This window comes from Mesoplodon bidens, assembly GCF_964165515.1.
Source record: "Mesoplodon bidens genome assembly, chromosome: 7".
In the NCBI taxonomy this organism is placed as follows: Eukaryota; Metazoa; Chordata; class Mammalia; order Artiodactyla; family Ziphiidae; genus Mesoplodon; species Mesoplodon bidens.
The window spans coordinates 91,648,647-91,669,114 of record NC_138164.1 but is presented as its reverse complement, the minus strand read 5'-3'; the positions used below and the strand labels follow the sequence as shown (position 1 = coordinate 91,669,114).

The 20,468-nt window shown below is 40.4% G+C and overlaps 1 protein-coding gene across 1 annotated transcript in view; it reads right to left on the bottom strand.

Moving 5' to 3' along the window:
• Positions 1-20,246, bottom strand: part of CAPRIN1 (cell cycle associated protein 1) — a 35,507-nt gene extending 15,261 nt beyond the window's left edge. The window contains exons 1-7 of the mRNA XM_081240890.1: positions 20,058-20,246; positions 19,266-19,475; positions 7,482-7,544; positions 7,281-7,367; positions 4,702-4,940; positions 4,299-4,381; positions 728-865 (exon numbers count right to left, since the gene is read on the bottom strand). Of these exons, the coding sequence (XP_081097016.1) occupies positions 728-865; positions 4,299-4,381; positions 4,702-4,940; positions 7,281-7,367; positions 7,482-7,544; positions 19,266-19,475 (820 nt within the window). The 5' untranslated portion in view covers positions 20,058-20,246. The remainder of the gene's footprint in view (positions 1-727; positions 866-4,298; positions 4,382-4,701; positions 4,941-7,280; positions 7,368-7,481; positions 7,545-19,265; positions 19,476-20,057) is intronic.
• Positions 20,247-20,468: the final 222 nt, after the last annotated feature.

Here is a 20,468-nt window from a genome sequence, read left to right as displayed (position 1 = left end):
GTGCTCTAGAGCCCGCGAGCCACAACTACTGAGCCCATGTGCCGGAACTACTGAAGCCCACACGCCTAGAGCCCGTGCTCCGCAACAAGAGAAGCCACCACAATGAGAAGCCTGCGCACCGCAACAAAGAGTAGCCCTCGCTCGCCGCAACTAGAGAAGAGCCCGCGCACAGCAACAAGGACCCAACACAGCCAAAAATAAAATAATTTTAAAAATAAAACTAAAAAACAAGATAAACAACTGATATTTAATGCCTCTGGGAATTACTCAACATGCTTTGTCTTGATATTTGGTCATGCTTAAAGTTTCTTTAAAAATCTAAGTGTACAGGGCTTCCCTGGTGGCGCAGTCGTTGAGAATCTGCCTGCTAATGCAGGGGACACGGGTTCGAGCCCTGTTCTGGGAAGATCCCACATGCCGCGGAGCAACTAGGCCCGTGAGCCACAACTACTGAGCCTGCGCGTCTGGAGCCTGTGCTCCACAACGGGAGAGGCCGCAATAGTGAGAGGCCCGCGCACCGCGATGAAGAGTGGCCCCCACTTGCCACAACTGGAGAAAGCCCTCGCGCAGAAACGAAGAACCAACACAGCAAAAATAAATTAATTAATTAATTTAAAAAAAAACTAAGTGTACAAATATAACTAAATAAATGTATAGCTTGAACTTGTGGCAAAGGAAAGTAAAACCAGGACCCTAAACTAAAGCTCATATCCACCTGAGTACTCACCAGCTTCAGCTACCTGGTCTTCAACTGCAGGTGCTGAGGCTGCCTCTTCTTCCTCACACAGCCCATTCTGGTGGTTGTGAGTGCTGTCAAAGTAGTTTGACTGGAAAACACGCTCAACAATTTCCTTTAGAGCTTTATCTAAAAACAGAATATTAATTATAGTCTTGGACTACCTGAGGAAGCCTGATTTAAAAGATTCAACGTTCTACAAAATATAGTGGCAAGAAAAAAAACCCCATCAACTGTTACTTAAAAACATAAAACCATTAAATTCCAACAGAAATTTATTACAGAATAATAGGGAACAAGAAATTATTTGTATTAAATGTTTAAGTATTTTAAATAAGTTAGTCCAAAAAAAACGCTAACAATTATCATTTATTCATTCAATAAACATTTATTTAGCACCTAACTGTATGTTAAGCAATGAACTAGGCACTGGGGCTACAGAGAGGTATGTAAAAGATACAGTATCTGCCCTCACTAAGCAAACAGTCCAATAGAGAAGAGTTATCAAATACTCACAAAAACAGTAAAATTACATCTGTGAAAAGTACTACACAGAAGTACAATGGACTGGACCTAATCAGGGAGAGACCATGAGAGGCTTTTCTGGTGTAAGGGCTGCAAGAGCTGGGATCTGAAAGATGAGTAGTAGAGAGGAAACCAGTGTTTCAAGGCAGAGGCAACAGCATTTACGAATCCCTGAACACAGGGTGCCAAGTACAAGAAAATTATAAAGTATGCATTGTGGCTGGAGCATAGGGAGTAAGAAAAAGCATAAGGAAAGATGAGTCTGGAGAGACTGGTAAGAGACAGAATATGCAAGGTCTTACAAACTAAGGGCAAACGAATATAAAATGTGATTAAAATAAAACCATTAAAAGATTTTAAAGAGGAATGGATGGTGAATTCAGTTAAGAGGCTGCATTAGACAACTGAAAGGCAGAGAAGTAGAGAAAGAGAAGTAGATTCAAAAGATATTTAAAAGGCAAATAAAATTGTCAGAATTTGGTACGTAAAGGGGAGAGGGCGGTAGGGGAAGGTTTGTGTCAGGAGTTAATCTCCATTTCCTGGTCTTGTATAGCAGATGTACAGCAAGACTATTAATAGGTCACTATACAGAAAACTGAAACTTCAGGGACGTTATATCAAAGTATTATAAAATTAATACTATTAAAAGTAAAACTATAGGGGGATTTCCCTAGTGTCACAGTGTTTAAGACTCCACGCTCCCAGTGCAGGGGGCCCAGATTCGATCCCTTGTCCGGGAACTAGATCCCACACGCATGCTGCAACTTAGAGTTCACGAGCCACAACTAAGGAGCCCGAGAGCTGCAACTAAGACCCGATGCAACCAAATAAATAAATATTTTAAAAAACAAACAAACAAGTAAAGCTATTGGTAATTCCCTGGCAGCCCAGTAGTTAGGACTGCGCTCTCACTGCTGAGGGCCCAGTTCAAGCCCTGGTCAGGGAACTAAAACCCCACGAGCCGCACGGCACAGCCAAATAAATAAGTAAGTAAATAAATATTAACGTTATACACACACACACACACACACACACACGTTTATTTATTTATTTGGCTGTGTCGGGTCTTCGTTGCAGCACACAGGATCTTCATTGTGGCATGCGGGATCTTTCACTCTTCTCTAGTTGTAGCACGCAGGCTTCTCTCTAGTTGTGGTGCGCGGGCTCTGTTGCCCAGCAGCGTGTGGCATCTTAGTTCCCCTACCAGGGACCAAACTTGCGCCCCCTGCATTGGAAGGCGGATTCTTAACCACTGGACCACCAGGGCAGTCCCAATAACTATTAACTTTTGAATGCTGAACACTTCACATGTTTTCCTTCTCCCGCTTCAGAATCTCCTGCCTCAGAACTATTTTTTAAAAACTTATGAAAACTGAATGCACATAAAAACACTAATATGAGTAAATTATATCTTTCCATTAACTATAAAGATGTTACATTCCTCAGATGCAGGGATGAGGCCAGGTAGAAAATACACCAAAACAAGCTATGGCTTACACTTTAACCCTTGTTACTCCTCAATAGTGCTCATGAAAATTTTATCAGGCTTGACCTAAAGCTACTTTTTGAAGCTAACAAGTTTATACACATGTCAACTGCTTTCTAATCAAACTTCAAGTGGGGAATTCAGTACATATTTGTAGCAGAACTAAAATCAAGAAGCCAAAAACTTTTTTTTTAATGAAGAAATACAGACAACACAAGTTAACAAACCAAGAAAATGATTTCTTACATGAAAAGACACAAAAGCATTGGTTCCTCATATTTGATTTACCCATCTCCTTAAAGCAAATACACTCCAAATTACATCATACAGTTTTTCCAAAAAAAGTATAAGCTCTTTTCAACCAAATAGCTAAAAACAGGGTATAAACGGGTATTTTTGCCTTAATGGGTTCAAAACTCTACTTCCCTAAATCGACATTAAAAATAGCTAAGAATCTATTCCCTGATTTACTAAGGGGTTAAAATCTAAGATTCCTAATTTACTGAGGTAGTGTAACTTAAAAATATTTTTTTTAAAAAAAAATCAACATACAACTGCATATTTACAGTTAAGGAGTTCACATATAGAATACTGGCCTAGATATTAGCTTTTTTAAAAACACAGAAAAAAATGAATGTCCCAAATTGGCAGAAGTTTAAGAAAAACTAAAGATAGACTAAGGCAATGACCATGAGTAGAATGTATGGTGTGCAGTAAATGTTTTTCACAAAATTTCATCTGTAAGGAAAAACCAGTCCCCATCTAATACCAAAAACACTGAAAGTCAATTTGGTATTAATCTGTCCACCTCAAGCAGAATAAGTTATGAACAAAACCATGTTAATTTAGGACTCCCATCTTTATAGATTTTTGATTGGTTGATGCTGGTGTTTTGACTTACACAAAAAAAAAATTGCAAAAAATAAACAAATGAAAAGATACAAAAAGGAAATAAACCAAAAAGTAAACAGTGGATTAACGTTATTTACACAGTTCTAAAATTTAATATTTATTTTTATTTTATTTTATTGTGGAAAGAACACTTAGCATGAGATCTACCTTTTAACAAATTTTTTTTTCAACAGAATTTAAGTGTACCATATATTATTGTTGACTACAGGTGCAATGTTGTACAGCAGACCTCTAGAATTTATTCATCTTGCTTGAGTGAAACTTTATGCCCCGTGATTAGTAAGTCCCCATTCCCCCTCCCCCCAGCCCCTGGAAAATACCATTTCCTTCTTTGATTCTATGAATTTGACTTTTTTTTTAAAAAAAAAAAAAACATCTTTATTGGAGTATAATTGCTTTACAATGGTGTGTTAGTTTCTGCTTTATAACAAAGTGAATCAGCTATACGTATACATATATCCCCATATCCCCTCCCTCCTGCCTCTCTCTCCCACCCTCCCTTATCCCACCCCTCTAGGTGGTCACAAAGCATGGAGCTGATCTCCCTGTGCTATGCAGCTGCTTCCCACTAGCTATCTATTTTACATTAAATTTTAAAGATTCTTAGTCATAAAATCAAAAGTTGTCAGTGATACTCACAGGTTGTTCCACATACAGGTTTTTCCTTCCCTTCCAGCAAGTCCCACAGGTGAATGGAGGCATGTTCATACTGCTCATTCAACCTTATAATAACAATAAAACAACTAGTTAGGGCTTCCCTGGTGGCGCAGTGGTTGAGAGTCCGCCTGCCGATGCAGGGGACACGGGTTCGTGCCCCTATCCCGGAAGATCCCACATGCCGCGCAGCGGCTGGGCCCGCGAGCCATGGCCGTGGAGCCTGTGTGTCCGGAGCCTGTGCTCCGCAACGGGAGAGGCCACAGCAGTGAGAGGCCCGCGTACAGCAAAAAAAAAAAAAAAAAAAAAAAAAACAACTAGTTAATTACCTTTCGGTTGTCTACTCAACACAACATTTAGAAATTTTTATTATCAAATACCACTATACCTCAAGCTCATGTCCCGTTCAGGGTCTGCTAATTTGTAGAACTCATCCAGCAACGACAATTCCTCTTCAGACAATATTGGCACTCCATTCAAACCTTGCTTCAGGTCAGTTCTCACTTCGTCATCTCCCAATTTGTCCAAAACATACTGCAGCTCAAGCACAGTTTTTAAACGTTTCTGTTCAGCTTCTTCTCTCATAAGCTGCTCCCGACGTGCTGTCTTCTTTATTGTTTTCTGAATCTGCATAAGAATATAAACATAGACGTAGAAATAAGTTTTACGAAACTCCTTTACATCAATTTCAGGTCCAATGTAAATAAGACATATTTCATTCATTGAGTTAAATGTGACCCTGATATACAAAAGAATGACTCCCAACTTAAAAACAGTTTAATAAATAATCTGTTTTAAGTAGCTATTAGAAATTCAAAATACATCTTTTCCTAGAAGGTATTACACTATGGAAATGGTATCAATGAAACAATATATTGGGGATTTGCTTCAAAATAATCTAGCAGGCAGGGAGCAAGGGAGTAGGTGTGAGTATAGACGAAATATAACTGCCCATGAAATCATGGTAATTGTAAAAGCTAGGTATAGGTAAATGTGAGTTCATTATAGTCTTTTCTTTAGTTTTAAAATTTTCCATAATAAAAAGTATAAAAACTAAAAATTTTAATTAAGGTTCTGAGACAATTAAAAAAAACCGAACCACAGCCACAATAAAAAAAAAATCTTATCTATGTCTATCTGTATGAAAAAATGGTTCAAAATACTAGTTTCAATTGCCTGCTATTGACTCGCAAGAAGATGTCAAACCCACTACTACCTTCTCATCCCAACAATCCACCGCTTCCATTCTAGGAAGAAAGGCAGGAATGAGAAAATAAGTCAAGAAAGCAAAAGAAGTAAGATACTAAAGACAGCCACTTCGGATGAAATGAGGAGTTCAAGTAGGGAAGACTATGAAGACTAGAAAAGGTAGGCTGGAACTAGGTTAAAGAAGCTCTTGAATGCAAAACAAAAAAAAAGTGTTTAATAACTGTGGAAAGTGCAACAAAGGATCAGAGTTCAATAAAAGGACTGCCATGAAGTTAAAGGCCCAGTGAAAAGTTCCTGAAAACACCAGTGTTAAAAAAAGAAGCAAAGGAGGATACAAGTATTTTCATTTACATAGTGACAGTAGCTGCTAAATAGATTCTATATTGAATTGTATATAGCAATTCTACTTCTGTGACCCATAGTTTTTTTTTTAATGAGAAACAAGAAATTGGGCAGGGTTCATCAAGCCTGAGGCTCTGATCTAAGCTAAGTGGAACAAGTCCCTATTTGGGTGTAAATTAAATTTCCCTTACTCTGTTTTGAGGGGTATCGATATTTTCCACCTTTAATCAAATTTAATAAGTAACAATAATATTAAGTGCATGAAATAGATTAGTTATGCATCGAATACTGTTATAAGCATAACCCTATAATGAGGCAGGCACTATTACTGTCCTTTTTACTGTTACAAGCACAACCCTATAATGAGGCACTATTACTGCCTCTCCCCTCTCCCTTCCTCTCCCATCCTTTCCTTCCTACCCTACTGGCTCTGTTTCTCTGGAAAACCCTGACCGATACAGGTATACTCTTTCAAAGTCATACAGCTATTAAGTAAAAGTGGCAGAGTCAGGATTCAAATCAGGCAGTTTGGTTCCAATCAGAACTCTTCATCTCTGTACTGCACTGTCTCTCATCGCATAATAAACGGTTTTGTTTATTCATTTCACCAAATCAGAGGCACCTTTAAATTTCAACGTTGTTATAAGCCTTTCTCCAAAGAAGCTAACACTAATTCAGAAGGATATTAATTTCCTGGTCTCAACTTTCCACAAAGTATTTGACTTTGCTCAGATTTAGTTTTATCCTCTGCTCCCAAAGGCTTCTGTCACATCAAAAGATGTCGTCTGGCGAAAAACACACCACTTCGTTGGATCAAGAGTTGATACAAGTGCGATGTACTAGTCGGCCACATCCCTTAAGATCTCTATGGAGAAAGTAGTTACCCATTAATTATATCAACAGGTCTCTTTATTTTCTGATAGTTTAGTCATGAGGCGTAAAGGAATACATGGAAGATAAATGTCTATCACGTTTATACAGTTCTCTCTCCGTAGCCAAGGGGAATCGATTCCAGGACCACCCCCCACCCCACCCACCGTGGATACCAAAATCCATGGATGTTCCAAGTCCCTTACAGTCCGCACTCTGTATCTGCAGATTCAACCAACCTAGGACTTCGAACCTTGGATGAAGATCCCGCATACACAGAAGGCTGTTATATTTGCATAGATAATTTTTTAAACCAACGATACATGTCTGTCATATATGAAACTCAGTCCTTTTAAAAGGCATCTTTTTCAGGTGTTACACTAAACTTTACAGAATTGAAAAGCATCTTAGATATAATTGGATCCAATCCTCTCCCCGTTGCAGACAGCTTATCAACAGTAATGCAATTAAAACTCGAAGAAACAAATAAAATTTTCTGCCCTCATTTTTAATATTCCATAAACAGATATGCTATTTTTTACTTACATCTTGGCTTAATGCCATGAAACTCCTCTGTAGTTCTTTTGCAAACTCCAAGTTATTTGTGACTTCCTGGTACTTAGATACAGCATCCTAAAATAACAAAGAAAGAACCCGACTTTACTGGAAACACAAAGAAACACAAAATTAATTTTCTTATTAAAATTAATGAGCATAAAATCTTAATAAAAAATATAACATCTTTACCAGCTGATCTTGATTAAGCCTTTCCCCTTTGTTCATTCGTTCCTGATAATCATCAAGCTTGCCCTATATTAAAAGAAAAAAAAATTATATTCCATACTGAAAGTATATACCAGCTTAACCATGCTAAAATAACAAACCCACATAACTCTCTAAGTTTGTCTCAAATCTTGCCATAAATATACTTTTTAGATATACTACAGTTTAAGTTAGTATATAAAATAGCTTTAATTGTGAGTTAAAACATGAATTTAAATACCCCAGCCATGCTGAATGCTACCAAATACTGTTATTATAAGCCAGTGAAAAAACGCTGCTTATTTTTCAGGTTTCTCAAAAAAGATATGCATCAGATGGCCCAGGCATATAATACTCATCCACATGAGTGAGGGCCACAATTTGGTGAAGATCCCAGTTACACCGAAGTGAGCATATCAGACATTTTATTAAGTGTTAAATTTTTGTCCCTCCCTCCCCCTGCCAAAGAATTCATGTAAGTGACATAAAAGAGTTTACTTTTCCTGAATAAACACACATGATGTGCCTCATTCATCTCCCTTGAACTGAAATAATTTCAAGCTATCATATCACCTACAGGCACAGTACACTAGTCAACAGCTTTGCTTTTGTTATTTCCTCACAAATGTAATTAATGTGCAAGAGTGGGGGGAAGAAGTTAAGCCTCTGGTTCAAGGTCATCTCCCCCCCCACCCCTAAGCTGAAAACTTTGGAGGTTTCCTAGGCTACTACTATTAGATAAGCACCCCCTGCCCACCCCCCGCGGAGATACTCAGGTACTGAAGCACAGTTAAAAATTCAGATATGGTTTTAATAAGTTGAAATCTAAATAGGGGGGGTGATGGGGGCAGGCGGAATTCCCTGGTGGTCCAGTGGTTAAGACTCCATGATCCCAATGCAGGGGCCCGGGGTGCCATCCCTGGTAAGGGACCTAGATCCTGCACACAACAACAAAGATCTCACGTGCCACAACTAAGAACCAGCACAGCCAAATAAATAAATATTTTTTTAAAAAATAAAATTTAAAAATTAAAAAAAAATTTAAAAATTTTTAAATAATCACAATAAATTACAAACATATATAATACTTTTACCCTTAGCAATAATAAAATAATGAAGAAACCAAATACAAAGTAATGGTCTGATAAAATTCAGAGGCACAGAAACAAGTTTAAAAGCAATGCCAGAAAGGTGTTTTAGGGCAAATGATCCATTTTCTTTATAGCAGAAAAAGACACTAGTCAACTTTCATAGCCATTCTACCCTAAATGTAACAGCCTATCAAAATTCCTTAGTTATACTGAAGGTAAATCAATACAATCATTAAAACATTAAAGGATGATGAAACTATCCAATTTTATTTAGGTGAACTATTTACACAATCAACAAGCTTCCAACTAAACACATATAAAATTCAAGTCTACCAGATGAAAATCAAGATTTTTACACTGATATGACAGGCCTAACCCCATGTGCAAAAGACAAGCTCAATTGCCTCAAACACTCTGAGGATGGAACAAAGACAGTTCATTCGTTTTTTTAAAAGGGTAGGCTACTTTTTCTTTAAGAAATAAAAAAGATTTGCTTTTAATTATGATTTAGGATGTAATAACAGCGTTATAATCTGCATTCCGCTATTTAGAAATACACAAATAGAAGATATTCAGGGGAGGGTGGGAGGGAGGGAGACGCAGGAGGGAAGGGATGTGGGAACAGATGTATATGTATGACTGATTCACTTTGTTGTAAAGCAGAGACTAATAAAAAAATAAATTAAAAATTAAAAATTAAAAAAAATTTAAAAAAAGAAGATATTCAAACAGAAGGGGGGCCTGAAATTTAGTGTCAGTACACAGTTAAAATTCTAGCAACTAGGCAAAAGAAAAACTATTAGCTTATACCTTGCATTTATTATCTTCCCTTTTTATGGTATTATACATTTTTCAAGGAAACTGTTGTTAGACCAGGACATTAATACACAGTGAATGTCCTACATATCCCACAAGGGAGAGTTGTTTTTGTTTGTTTGTTTTTGCGGTACGCGGGCCTCTCACTGCTGTGGCCTCTCCCGTTGCGGAACACAGGCTCCAGAAGTGCAGGCTCAGCGGCCATGGCTCACGGGCCCAGCCGCTCCGCGGCATGTGGGATCTTCCCGGACCGGGGCACGAACCCGTGTCCCCTGCATCGGCAGGTGGACTCTCAACCACTGTGCCACCAGGGAAGCCCAAGGGATAGTTTTATATACCTAGCTTTTAAAAAATAATAATAAATTTATTTATTTATTTATTTATTGCTGTATTGGGTCTTCATTGCTGCACGCAGGCTTTCTCTAGCTGTGGCGAGCGGACTTTTCGTTGTGGTGCGCGGGCTTCTCATTGCGGTGGCTTCTCTTGTTGCGGAGCATGGGCTCTAGGCGCACAGGCTTCAGTAGCTGTGGCTCGCCGGCTCTAGAGCGCAGGCTCAGTAGTTGTGGTGCCCAGGCTTAGTTACTCCGTGGCATGCGGGATCTTTCCGGACCAGGGCTCAAACCCATGTCCCTCCCCTGCATTGGCAGGCCGATTCTTAACCACTGCACCACCAGGCAAGCCCTATACCTAGCTTTAACTTTGTCATTTAATGTCTTGAGAACTTAAAACTCCTGAAAAATGCTCATATATATATATATATATATATATACACACACACACACACACACACACATATATGTATGAAAAATACAGATTTTTTTAAATGTTAAGAATGGTACCTGAAAAAAGAACGGTACCTGAGTGGTACAATTATAGGTGGAATCTTTTTCCTTTTTTTGTACACTTAGATATTCTGCAATAGACATATAATAAAAAATTAAAATCTTGGGCTATATAAAAGATGTTAAGATTGTTAGATTTCAGGATATTGTCAGGACTTTCACCTATAATAATCCTTGAGTATGAATCTATATTATCCTAAGACAAGATATCCTATAGCAGAAAAGCTCCAATTTTCCACACAATAGGAAATTTACTATTCATCTAACCCAGAGATCTATGGCAGATTACATTTTCTAAAGATGGCTCCCCCATACTGTTCCACAATGTGACCTTGGCACTTCCCCATTAAGAACTAATCCAATTCCTCTGCCATTTTATTGAGTGGACGCCAACCAACAGTGTACAGTGGAAGTAATCCCGTATGACTTCCAGGGTTGAGTCATTAACAGCACTGCATCTCTACCCTGTTTGCTGGTCACTAAAACCAATCATGTTTGGAACCCTGAGCCATCATATAATAAGTTCAATAACCCCGAGGCTTCCATGCTATGAGGAAGCTAAGCCATGAAGACAGGTCTCATATAAGAATTCTGGTCAGCAATCCTAGTGTTAAGTCATCCTGGCCCAGGCATCAGACATGTGAGTAAACAAGGCTGAGTCTTCCCAGCTGAGGCCCCAGGCATCATAGTACAGGTCAACCCCACTGCATGCCCTGTCTGAATCCCTGACAGGCATCTTCTGTGCTCATGATGCGATGAGGTAAGTGTTAGAGTAATCTGTCACACAGCAATAACTGGAAGGTTAAGAGGTAAATAAACAGAGAAAGCAGCTACTTTGTGAAACTCAGCTTCATAGTACACATCTTCATGGAATACTGTCATCAAAAAGGGATGCAAGAAGACCTCTGTGCAGCCAAAATAAAGATCTATGCATTAAATACAAGTAGAAGAATTGTTCATTTGGGGTTAAAATTGGTAGTATGAACTTAGTCACTACATAAACAAGGACCTGCTTGTCAAACTGACAGATCCAGCATTAACCCCAACAAAAACAGAGAGGCAAAGACAGGAGTAAAGGACTCCAGACAAACACAGCTTTTTTTCTTCCCTAAGCTAGAACATGGTTCCTAACTTATAAAGTGATAAAGACAAACTTGTTAACTACCCATATCATCCACATAAAATGAATATTAAGTATTTTTTTTCAGGAGAATGTAGTCATTTTTCTAGCATCAGGTATCTTAATCAGAAAGCCTACCACAATATTGATATAACTGAAACCTCCCCTCTTAGATTCTACCTTGAAATATCTATAGTGAAAATTCAATTTAGGGTTCCTTTTTCAACTACTGAGCAGCCTGAATGTATTAAAAATTCATTTATAGCACCACATATGAGCAAGATAAAAAATCAGGCCATTTTCCAGATTACTCAGAGTCTCTAAAGCAGAACCATGGGATAGCAGTGGGACAGACATTACCCAGTAAATGTCAAAAGACTATATAGTCATGTAATACTAAGAAATAATTATTCCAACAAGAGCTGTCCAGTCCTACTCTCCTGTTTCCCTGTTGCCTATAATAGTTGACAGTATTTGTTATGTGACAGACCACATTCAAATTTAAAGTATCAGGGAGGCACTATTATCAATCATATTTCATCTAAATGGAAACTGAAAGAAAGGGCAATTAAATAACTTGCCTAAGGTCATATATCCCAGAAAAATTATGTGTGCCTCAACACTTGCCCACTCTGTATTCCAGCCACCGCTACATTTCATTTCTGCCCCCCTGCTGCTGTTTTCCTCCTTTTCTTTCTCCAGAACACAGTACACCCAGATCTTCCATTCTTCCCAAAGATTTTTTCATCACCACCAAAGTTACTTTATTGAAATGTTTTTTAAAAATTCACTACAGTGCCATGAGGGTGCCAGAAAATAAATATCCAAAATAGCTGTTCTCCAGAGATTTCCTTCCTTCCTGTGATAACCAACAAATTACACAGATGAATAATTTTAAAAACATTTTTAAATTAAACAGTTAAAAAGAAATGGCAAAAGAGATGATAGACTCCAAAACACCAAAAATTCTTCAACTAGACAACTGTAAACAGTCACAACAAGAAAGATTAGGAGAGACAACATCTTTAGCTCCACTATCTGGGAAACTATGTAACTCGTTCTCAATTAAGGGGATCTCCAAACTGAGGCAGAATGCTTAAAAATGAAGTCTAAAATAACAAAAGTGGTAAGAACGCCTAGCTATATCTTAAATTATTTTACGTCTCCAGGCCAAATAAATCACGTCTGTAGTACTGAAAGAACCTGTAGAATGACGAATGGAAACACAGAAAGACAAAGATTTCTCTTCCTCTCATCTTTCCATAATCTTCAGTGGCCCTTCTACACATTATTTCAAGTCCCCAATCCCTGCATTCCTGTTCTTCACCTAGAAACATCAGTTCTGACTTTGCCCACACAGTGGTAGGCAGCTGACCCTGCCTCCAATTCACCTTCCACCAATTCAATTGAGACTTAGTTGTTAGTAAAATTCATAGAAGACAGGAAAGGTAGTAAGAATCAAGTTTCTTCAATTTTTAAAGGGAGGTAGAGAGAACATACAGTACAATCCATTGATGATTCATAACAGCTCTCTTCAAATGCTGGAAGCCTTCACATGCAGAAGTCTGAGTTGTTACAGAAAACAAAGTAAGTATTAAACAGTGGTGGCAGGGATGTAGCTCTAACATCATGAACTTAAAGAGTTGTCCAAAAATGAAATAGACTTTCACTGAGAAATGAGCATTCTACCAGGCCCTAGAAGAATGATTAATGCAGAAGCTCAATGAATACCTGTCAAGACTGCAGGATTCCTGAACACTGAAGAACAGAAAAAGGATGCTAAACTAGGTATTATCTAAGGTCCCACTGTAAGATAATTTTTCAGGCAGATAGCTAACCAGGAGTTTAATTTGACATGATTTTTGTCCAACTGAAAAGAGAAAAAAAAAAAGATCCTGTAAAAACCTTCATTCCTTGTCCATGGCAGTAAATATGTAGTTAAGTCTGAATGAATGGAAGCACCCTAGCAGGAAAAAGAAAAAGTTTAAAGAGTTTCAGCATCACCTACTTTGAATTATATTCTTATAAAGTCTAAATAAAGCTTGTGCATTTGAAGAACAAATGATCAAAAAAAAGAAAAGAAAAACAAACGATCATAGATAATCTTAACAATGTCTTTTGAATTATTAGTTGCTTTAATCAAACTACGCATTAGGATGAGTCGGTACAACTGGTTTATATACTCTGCTGGGAGTATATAAATGTAGAAAGATGTGAACTGTAATTCATTTAAAATGGAGACCAAAGATTTTTTCCCACTGATTAAAGTATATTTCAGCTATTTCTATGTGTGGATAAGAGTATTAAGGGGAATGCAATGAAATTTCTAATAATTTACAATGGTTCAAATACCAACCAACAATCATCTGTCCTCCTTCCTAAGGCCTTGCTTACACTACCTACATTCTAAAATAAGTGTGTTCTATTTGGCTACTCATCAACTCTACTCACTTAAAAAAAAATCCTTCAGGAAAAATCCCATTTCAATAAAAAACAGTGCAAGTAAACAGCTCTGTACAAAAAGCATTTTCCCCCTCATGGATTAATCCATTTTAACAGGGTTTTACTGATGAAGCTACAAATACTTCTATGTAATGATTTACCCAAACTAGCAAATACTGATTTAGCATATGCCCTATGCAAGGCACGGTGTGATGTTAGTAATAGTCTCTGCCCTCCAGAAGCTTACCACCTATTTAAAAAAATACATAAGGTAAGAACATAAGGCAATATAAAAATGTAAAGGAAGTGTACAGACAATGGGTAGCACAGAAGTTAAAGGAAGCAGACTGCATGGTCGAGAAGCGTACCTTCCCCTTTCCCCAGGAAATACCAATTCTGAACTCTGCTCAACTTTCATCTATGTTTTTACACTCATGCTCTATCCAACAAAAGCACTGGTATTTAGCTAGTGGGAGAAATAAAAAGATGAGAAAGTCAAGTACCTTACAATTCCAACTTTGGCTGACCTTCTCTTCTGCTACTCCTCTCATTCTTCTCTACTGCATACATACTATTCATTTCCTCTCCCAAAAGAAACCAATTATTAAAAAATATCCAAAAGCTTGGAAGACAAGAATTAAGATGTAAAAGTTGACACACCTCTGATTTCTCTACTGGTGATGCTATCCCCAAATCTTCTGGTCTATAACATACCAAATTTGAGTAGACTGGCAAATGTGCATTTGGGGCTTACCTAAGCATAAAAAGAAACTTCAGAGTTTAAACTTTAAGAGTTCATTTCATTACAGTAGGGATGTCCCAGTGATACCTGGTACAATGGGACTTCAGCTGTACTGCTAGTTGCTGGAGCCCATTACCTAGACAGCCTACAAACACAAATTTAACAATGAGAAGTTAAAATAAAGGTCTATCAAAGAAAAAATAAAAAGCTTTTTTCTTTTGCTTTCAGCTTTTTTAAACAGAGGAACTCTTAACATTAAAGTATTTGAAGTAAAAAGGCTTTACTTGGTTCTACAGGATCAGCTTAAACATGAAAAATTACACTTACATTGCAGAGCATTACAAATTCTAATTATCCCTCTAAAACATTACAAGAGACCTTGGAATTCACCCATTTCAACCTGGGTCATTTTACATGAGCATCTCAATTTCCTCTTCTGTAAAATAAATTGGAATAAATTCTCAGATGGCTTTAAGCTCTTAAAATATCTTAGATTCTGTAATAGTATGATAATAAAATTAAGGCCATATTGTTGCAAGTTTAAACTTTTGCAAGTATTTATTAATTTTTTTAAAGGTGAAGTAGTACTAGGCTAATCCTCATCTAGTTCTAAATGTAAACTAAGAAATTAATTACATAAAATTATGACAAATTGTATGCTTAATCTCTAAGTCACACAAAATGTATTCTGATAGAAATATGTGCCACATGGGAATGATCCTAGAGTAAAAGAATATGGCCAGGTTAAGACAATACATTCTCATTATCATGCTTAGGATTCTACTCTCATTCTAGGAAAAGGTAGTGATGTTATCACATGACGGAATTCACCTTTTCCTTTCGAAATTCAAATTTTAAACACTTCTCTATGTCACACACTCACAGAGCACACCCAGACAGGCAGAGAGAAACAAATTAAGCATTATACTTTTTTCCTCTGTGACAAGGTGAATGCAAAACAAAGTAATCTTGCCCTCTGCATTGCAGAGGAATAGTTCATGCAACCAGTGGAGAAACCAACACATCAGAGATTTTAACTGTCAACAAAAACTTCAGATGTTATCCCCAAGAAAAGATTTTGCTTATAAAACAATTATGAAATTTTTTGTTCAAAATACTTAAAAGAATTCTGTACAACAGCTGCACTGAAAATTCTAAATAGAGGCATACTGCACTGCTCTGGAAAGAAATGTTATCCTTTCTAACACTGGAGAGCATCCTTTTTCAGAATAATGTTAACTGCAAAGATATAAAGAGCAAAAAGACTTCAGGAAGTATGAAAAACAGTACACTTTGGCTATCACTTCTGGTCACCTATTGGTTACAAAACTGCCAGGCCATTCTGTTAGACAACACTGATTAATCTTTCACCTACCAAAGTCACCACTGTCTGAACTTAATATATTTGCAAAGGGTATAACAATTTTAAATGTCATCTATTAAAACGTCCTCTATTCTACATCAAAACTGATTACATCTTACCATATAAATGAGCTCTCTCGAGTTAAAATTAAGACTTGGTTTCAAAATATCATCTTGCATAGCCTAGGGCCCAGTTCTATGCCAAGAAACTGATGAAGAAAACTAGGCAATCACTCAATTCATTATTACTTGTCCTTTAATCAGCTGAAAGATTGGTGAATGGAGTTTTACACTTGACTCTTTTTATTATAGCTGCATTTCTTCTCTATGCTAAACACTCATGAAGTCTTTATAAGCCCAAATTTCAAAAAACCACCAGGCCATTTAGTTGCATTACATAATAGGATCATATTTCATCAAAGTTAAGCATGCATTCTCACTGGACAGATGCTTAGCTTTCCTCTAATGGCTCAACTTACTAAAAAATTAACAAATAACTTTGTTTTTTCAATGAAGTACAATAAAATTATTCCAATTCTCTATGTCTCGTTGTGATGTTACTTATCAAGCAATAATTTTTATCAGAATACTTGATTTTAGAATCCCTGGAAAAAGGCATTTTGTCCAGAAGTCTCCTATGAAAAGGCCAAAACTAAAATACAACTCAAATATAACTTGCTTAAGGAACTGAAGTAAAAAGGAATCCAGTTATAGTCTCTTCCTTTACGCCACAAGCGTTTCTAAAAAGGTTCAAAACTACTTTGTAAAGTAAATCGTACTTTAGGCGTGTTAGAAATGCTCACTGTTAAAAAATGAAGCACAGTTAAATCCTTTCATACAGTAAATCATCTAGATATAGAAAAAATTCCATTTAAACTAGGAACTAGATGTGCTTAGAGGAAAACCCAAATGCCTTGAGTTTCTCAAAAAGTAAAACCTATAGTTTTAATAGTAATTAAGCCACAACATCAGTACTGCCAACTCAACTAGTTAACAAGTATGTGGCTCAGTCTATTAGTTATCAAAAAGCCCCACTTAACTGTAATTTGACATTTCCGCTATCTAGCAACCAAACACTGAGAAAACAGAAAAAAAGATATGAAATTCATTTCTTACTTTGTGTAGTACGTTAAATCTCCATCACTACAAGGGAATTTTTCAGTATTTACTAGCCTAGTCTATAATCTCTGCAATAATAATTACTTTACTGTCTCCTCTATAATTGGGGGGGGAGGGGGTAGGCAATATACAGTAATACAAACCTATACATGTGAATGACCTGTCATGGTTCAGGGCCTCACAGGGCTTATGAAACTAGATTTCTAATTTTTTCAGATGCATACTACAATCTAACAGCCACCTCACAACTAAGGTACCTGCTAATCAGTGCTTGATTTTTATTATAAACATCTTACAAGAATCATTTTTCAGCCATTAAAATATAAATATCTATATTAAGATGTCCACACTTAAAATATTATATCATTAATATTTATCTTCTGATTCCCATCCTAGAAGAAAACAGATTTCTTAGGAATTCTGAAAACAAAAACCATTCAAGCAACAACCAGATTGAGAGGATTATTTGCTGCATTATGATGTTTTTAAAAGGTACCTAAGTCTCAATTTTAAATACAGATTACAAAAACTAAATCAGATGGCAGACTCAGAAGACACTGGTCTTGGGCGTGCTTTTCCTATTACATATTTGAATGCAGCTCCTTAACAATTAAAATGCTTTTGTTGCTTTGTTAATACTGATAAATCTATTATCTAGCTCATTTATAATAAACCACATAAAAGACAGAATTTTAAAACTCTAAAAATGTTTTAAAACTCCCCCCAAAATGTAAAATGAATCATTAAACACGCAATTAAAATAATTAAGGACTAAATATCACCAGTGTTCTTCAAGTTATTTCCCAGAGCCCAAATTTTAGCCAAGTAGTTACTATCTCAACATCTTAAGTAACACTATTAGGTGTCTGGCTAATTAAACATTTTAAAATGACTTCTTCAAAATTCAAGATGCTATAATAAATGTTTTACTAGAGGCAGACAAGCAGAACCTATTAAATGAAAGTTATTTTCTTAAGGTAAAATGCAAAAGTTTGCCTAATAGTCACAGATGTAATTACCCCATTTTTGTACTACTGATTCGTTTTCCCTTTCCACCTCCAACCTTACTGAAGGTTGAATTATCCACTCTGCCAAGACCCTTTCTCTACACACACACACACACACACACACACACACACGTCCCTCTAAACTGAGCTGGCACAGTACTGCGCTGAAAGCATAAAACAAAAGGCCAACTTGAAGACAAACCTCACTGTGTGACCTAGACTGGCTGAACACTGAATCCAAAAAACTGTGGGTGTGGCTCGATTTTTCTTTTTGGTGGGGGGTTGAGGGAGGCCAGTTGGGGCGGCTGCCTGGTCTCTGCCCTCCCCCTCTGCTTTCGCTTTGTGCTCACAATGCAGCTCCTGTAAAGCTCTTCCCTCTCCCCGCAGCCGCCGCCATGTTAGACGCGCTCTCCATGTGCCCAGAGACCCAGCGAGCCCCTCCGTCTAACCCGGACCCACCCCCCCTCCCCTGAGTCCCGATCGGTACAGTCTCCCTCCCATCCCTCTTTATAGTGTCCCAGAGGGACAAAAAGCCGCTGCAAAAAATCTTCCCGGGATCGAGTGGAGCGTGAGGCTCGCGGGGGCACCCAGACAATTGAAACAAAGAAGGCAACGTTAAGGCCGCCCGTCAGATGGGGGCGGGAGTAGCAAATCGAAGACCTCCTCTAGAGGGGCCGGATGGAGAGGCCATCCTCCGTCCACTTTCCTCCCAACGGAGAAGAGGGGCCACGGCGCAGGCCTCAAGTACCTGGTAACGGAGCGGAGAAGCCCCAAGGATACAGGATGCAGGCCGCCCCAACTCCACGAGGCAGTCGGGTGGACCCTGAACGCCCCCCACCCCGGGACCTCTTCATTTTCCCCCGCTGACCCCCTCGAAGAAATGGGGCCTCGGCCACGGAGAGAGGGGCATCCATCGCACAGTTACGCCCGGCGACGGCACAGGCCCTCACCCTCACACAGCCCAGTCCCAAAGGCCAAGGGCCCGGCCCCCAGCACGAGGAGAGTCATAAAGAGACCTGGGGGCCAGCGCCGCGTCCGGGTCAGGGTCAGGTGACAAGCACCTCCCCGCGGAGCCCGCTCTCTGCGCACGAAGCTCCGGTTTACTGGGGAGGCCGGGCTTGGGGGCTGGGGGCCGGGTGGAGGGGAAGCGTCCGAGACGGGGAGAGTGAAGGCTGCGGTAGTCGGGGTCGGAGCATCAAACCCCCCCTTCCCCGTCAACTCCTGGCACCTTTTTCTTCTCCAGATTCCGAAGTTTCTTGTCGATCACCCCGAGAATCTGCTTCATGGCCTCGGTCTGGACAGCGCCGGTACCGGTAGTGGGGTGTTGAGAAGCCGGCGCGGCGGCCCCGGCCCCCGCCTCACTCCCGGTGGAACCCGAAGGAGGTGGCGGTCCGGACGACTTGCTGCCGCTTCCGCTGTGGCTGGTGGCCGAGGGCATCTTGAGACCGTAAGGAGAGAGAAGAAAAAACGGGAGGAAGGACAAGAGCGGCGAGTCAGGCGGCGGACGGGGCGAGACGCGGGACAAAACGCGCAGCGGGCGGGAGCTTGCGCGAGCGGGTGGGGGCGGGGGCGGGGACGGGACCGGGGCCGGGGCCGGGGCCGGCGCGCGCCGCCGCGCGCCGCCGGGGCAGGAAGGGGCCGCGGACGCGCGCGCGACCCGCCAGCGGGGCGCCCGGACGGGCCTCGCCCCGCCCCCCGCCCCTCCCCCGCGCGGGCTGCCGGCTCGGCCTACCCGCCCCGGGGCACCGAGGCTCGCGCCGGGGGCGGGGCCTCGCAGGGCCGGCCGCCAACGGCCAAAGCAACGGTCCCCACCGGGGAGGGCCGGAAGAAGGGAGGGAAGAGAGAGGTCGGGGCTGAGGGGCGGAGAAGGGTGAAGAAGGGCACTGGAAATGACCGGGGGGGGTTGGGGGGAGACTTGAGGAGCGAGCCCCTCGCGAAGATCCAGCCGATCCGGAGGTAAAGGACACTCCGGGCAGCGGCCCGCTTCCCCTTCAGCGCCTTGGTCCGGGGTGGCGCTCACCGTGCGCGCGCGGAGGCCGCTGGAGATCCCGAGTGGGCGGCTGAGGGGGCAAGGGTGGCGGTGTGTTCCGAGCAGTGTCGTGCGCTCCTTGGGCACAGGCCGCTGCGCCCGGTCCCCGCTGCACCGAGAGCCGCTGCTAGTGAGGTGGAGAGCCGGGAGCGGGAGGGACTTAGGCAGCCAGCCCTCTGGGGCGGAGGGGGCGGGAGAAGCCACGGGCGGGGGCCTTCGCGGCCGCTCAAGCTGCCCGGCGCGAACGCCTGCGGGGAAGGGCCCGCCCGGCCTCCCGCCCGGCCTGCCCAAGCCCCTGGCCTGGGGCGCGGCCGCCCGGTGCAGCTCGGCACGGCCCCCGGGAGGCTGCCAGAGCGGTGCCTGCAGTTTTGGGCGAAATCGAAGCTAGGGTCCTTCAGGCGA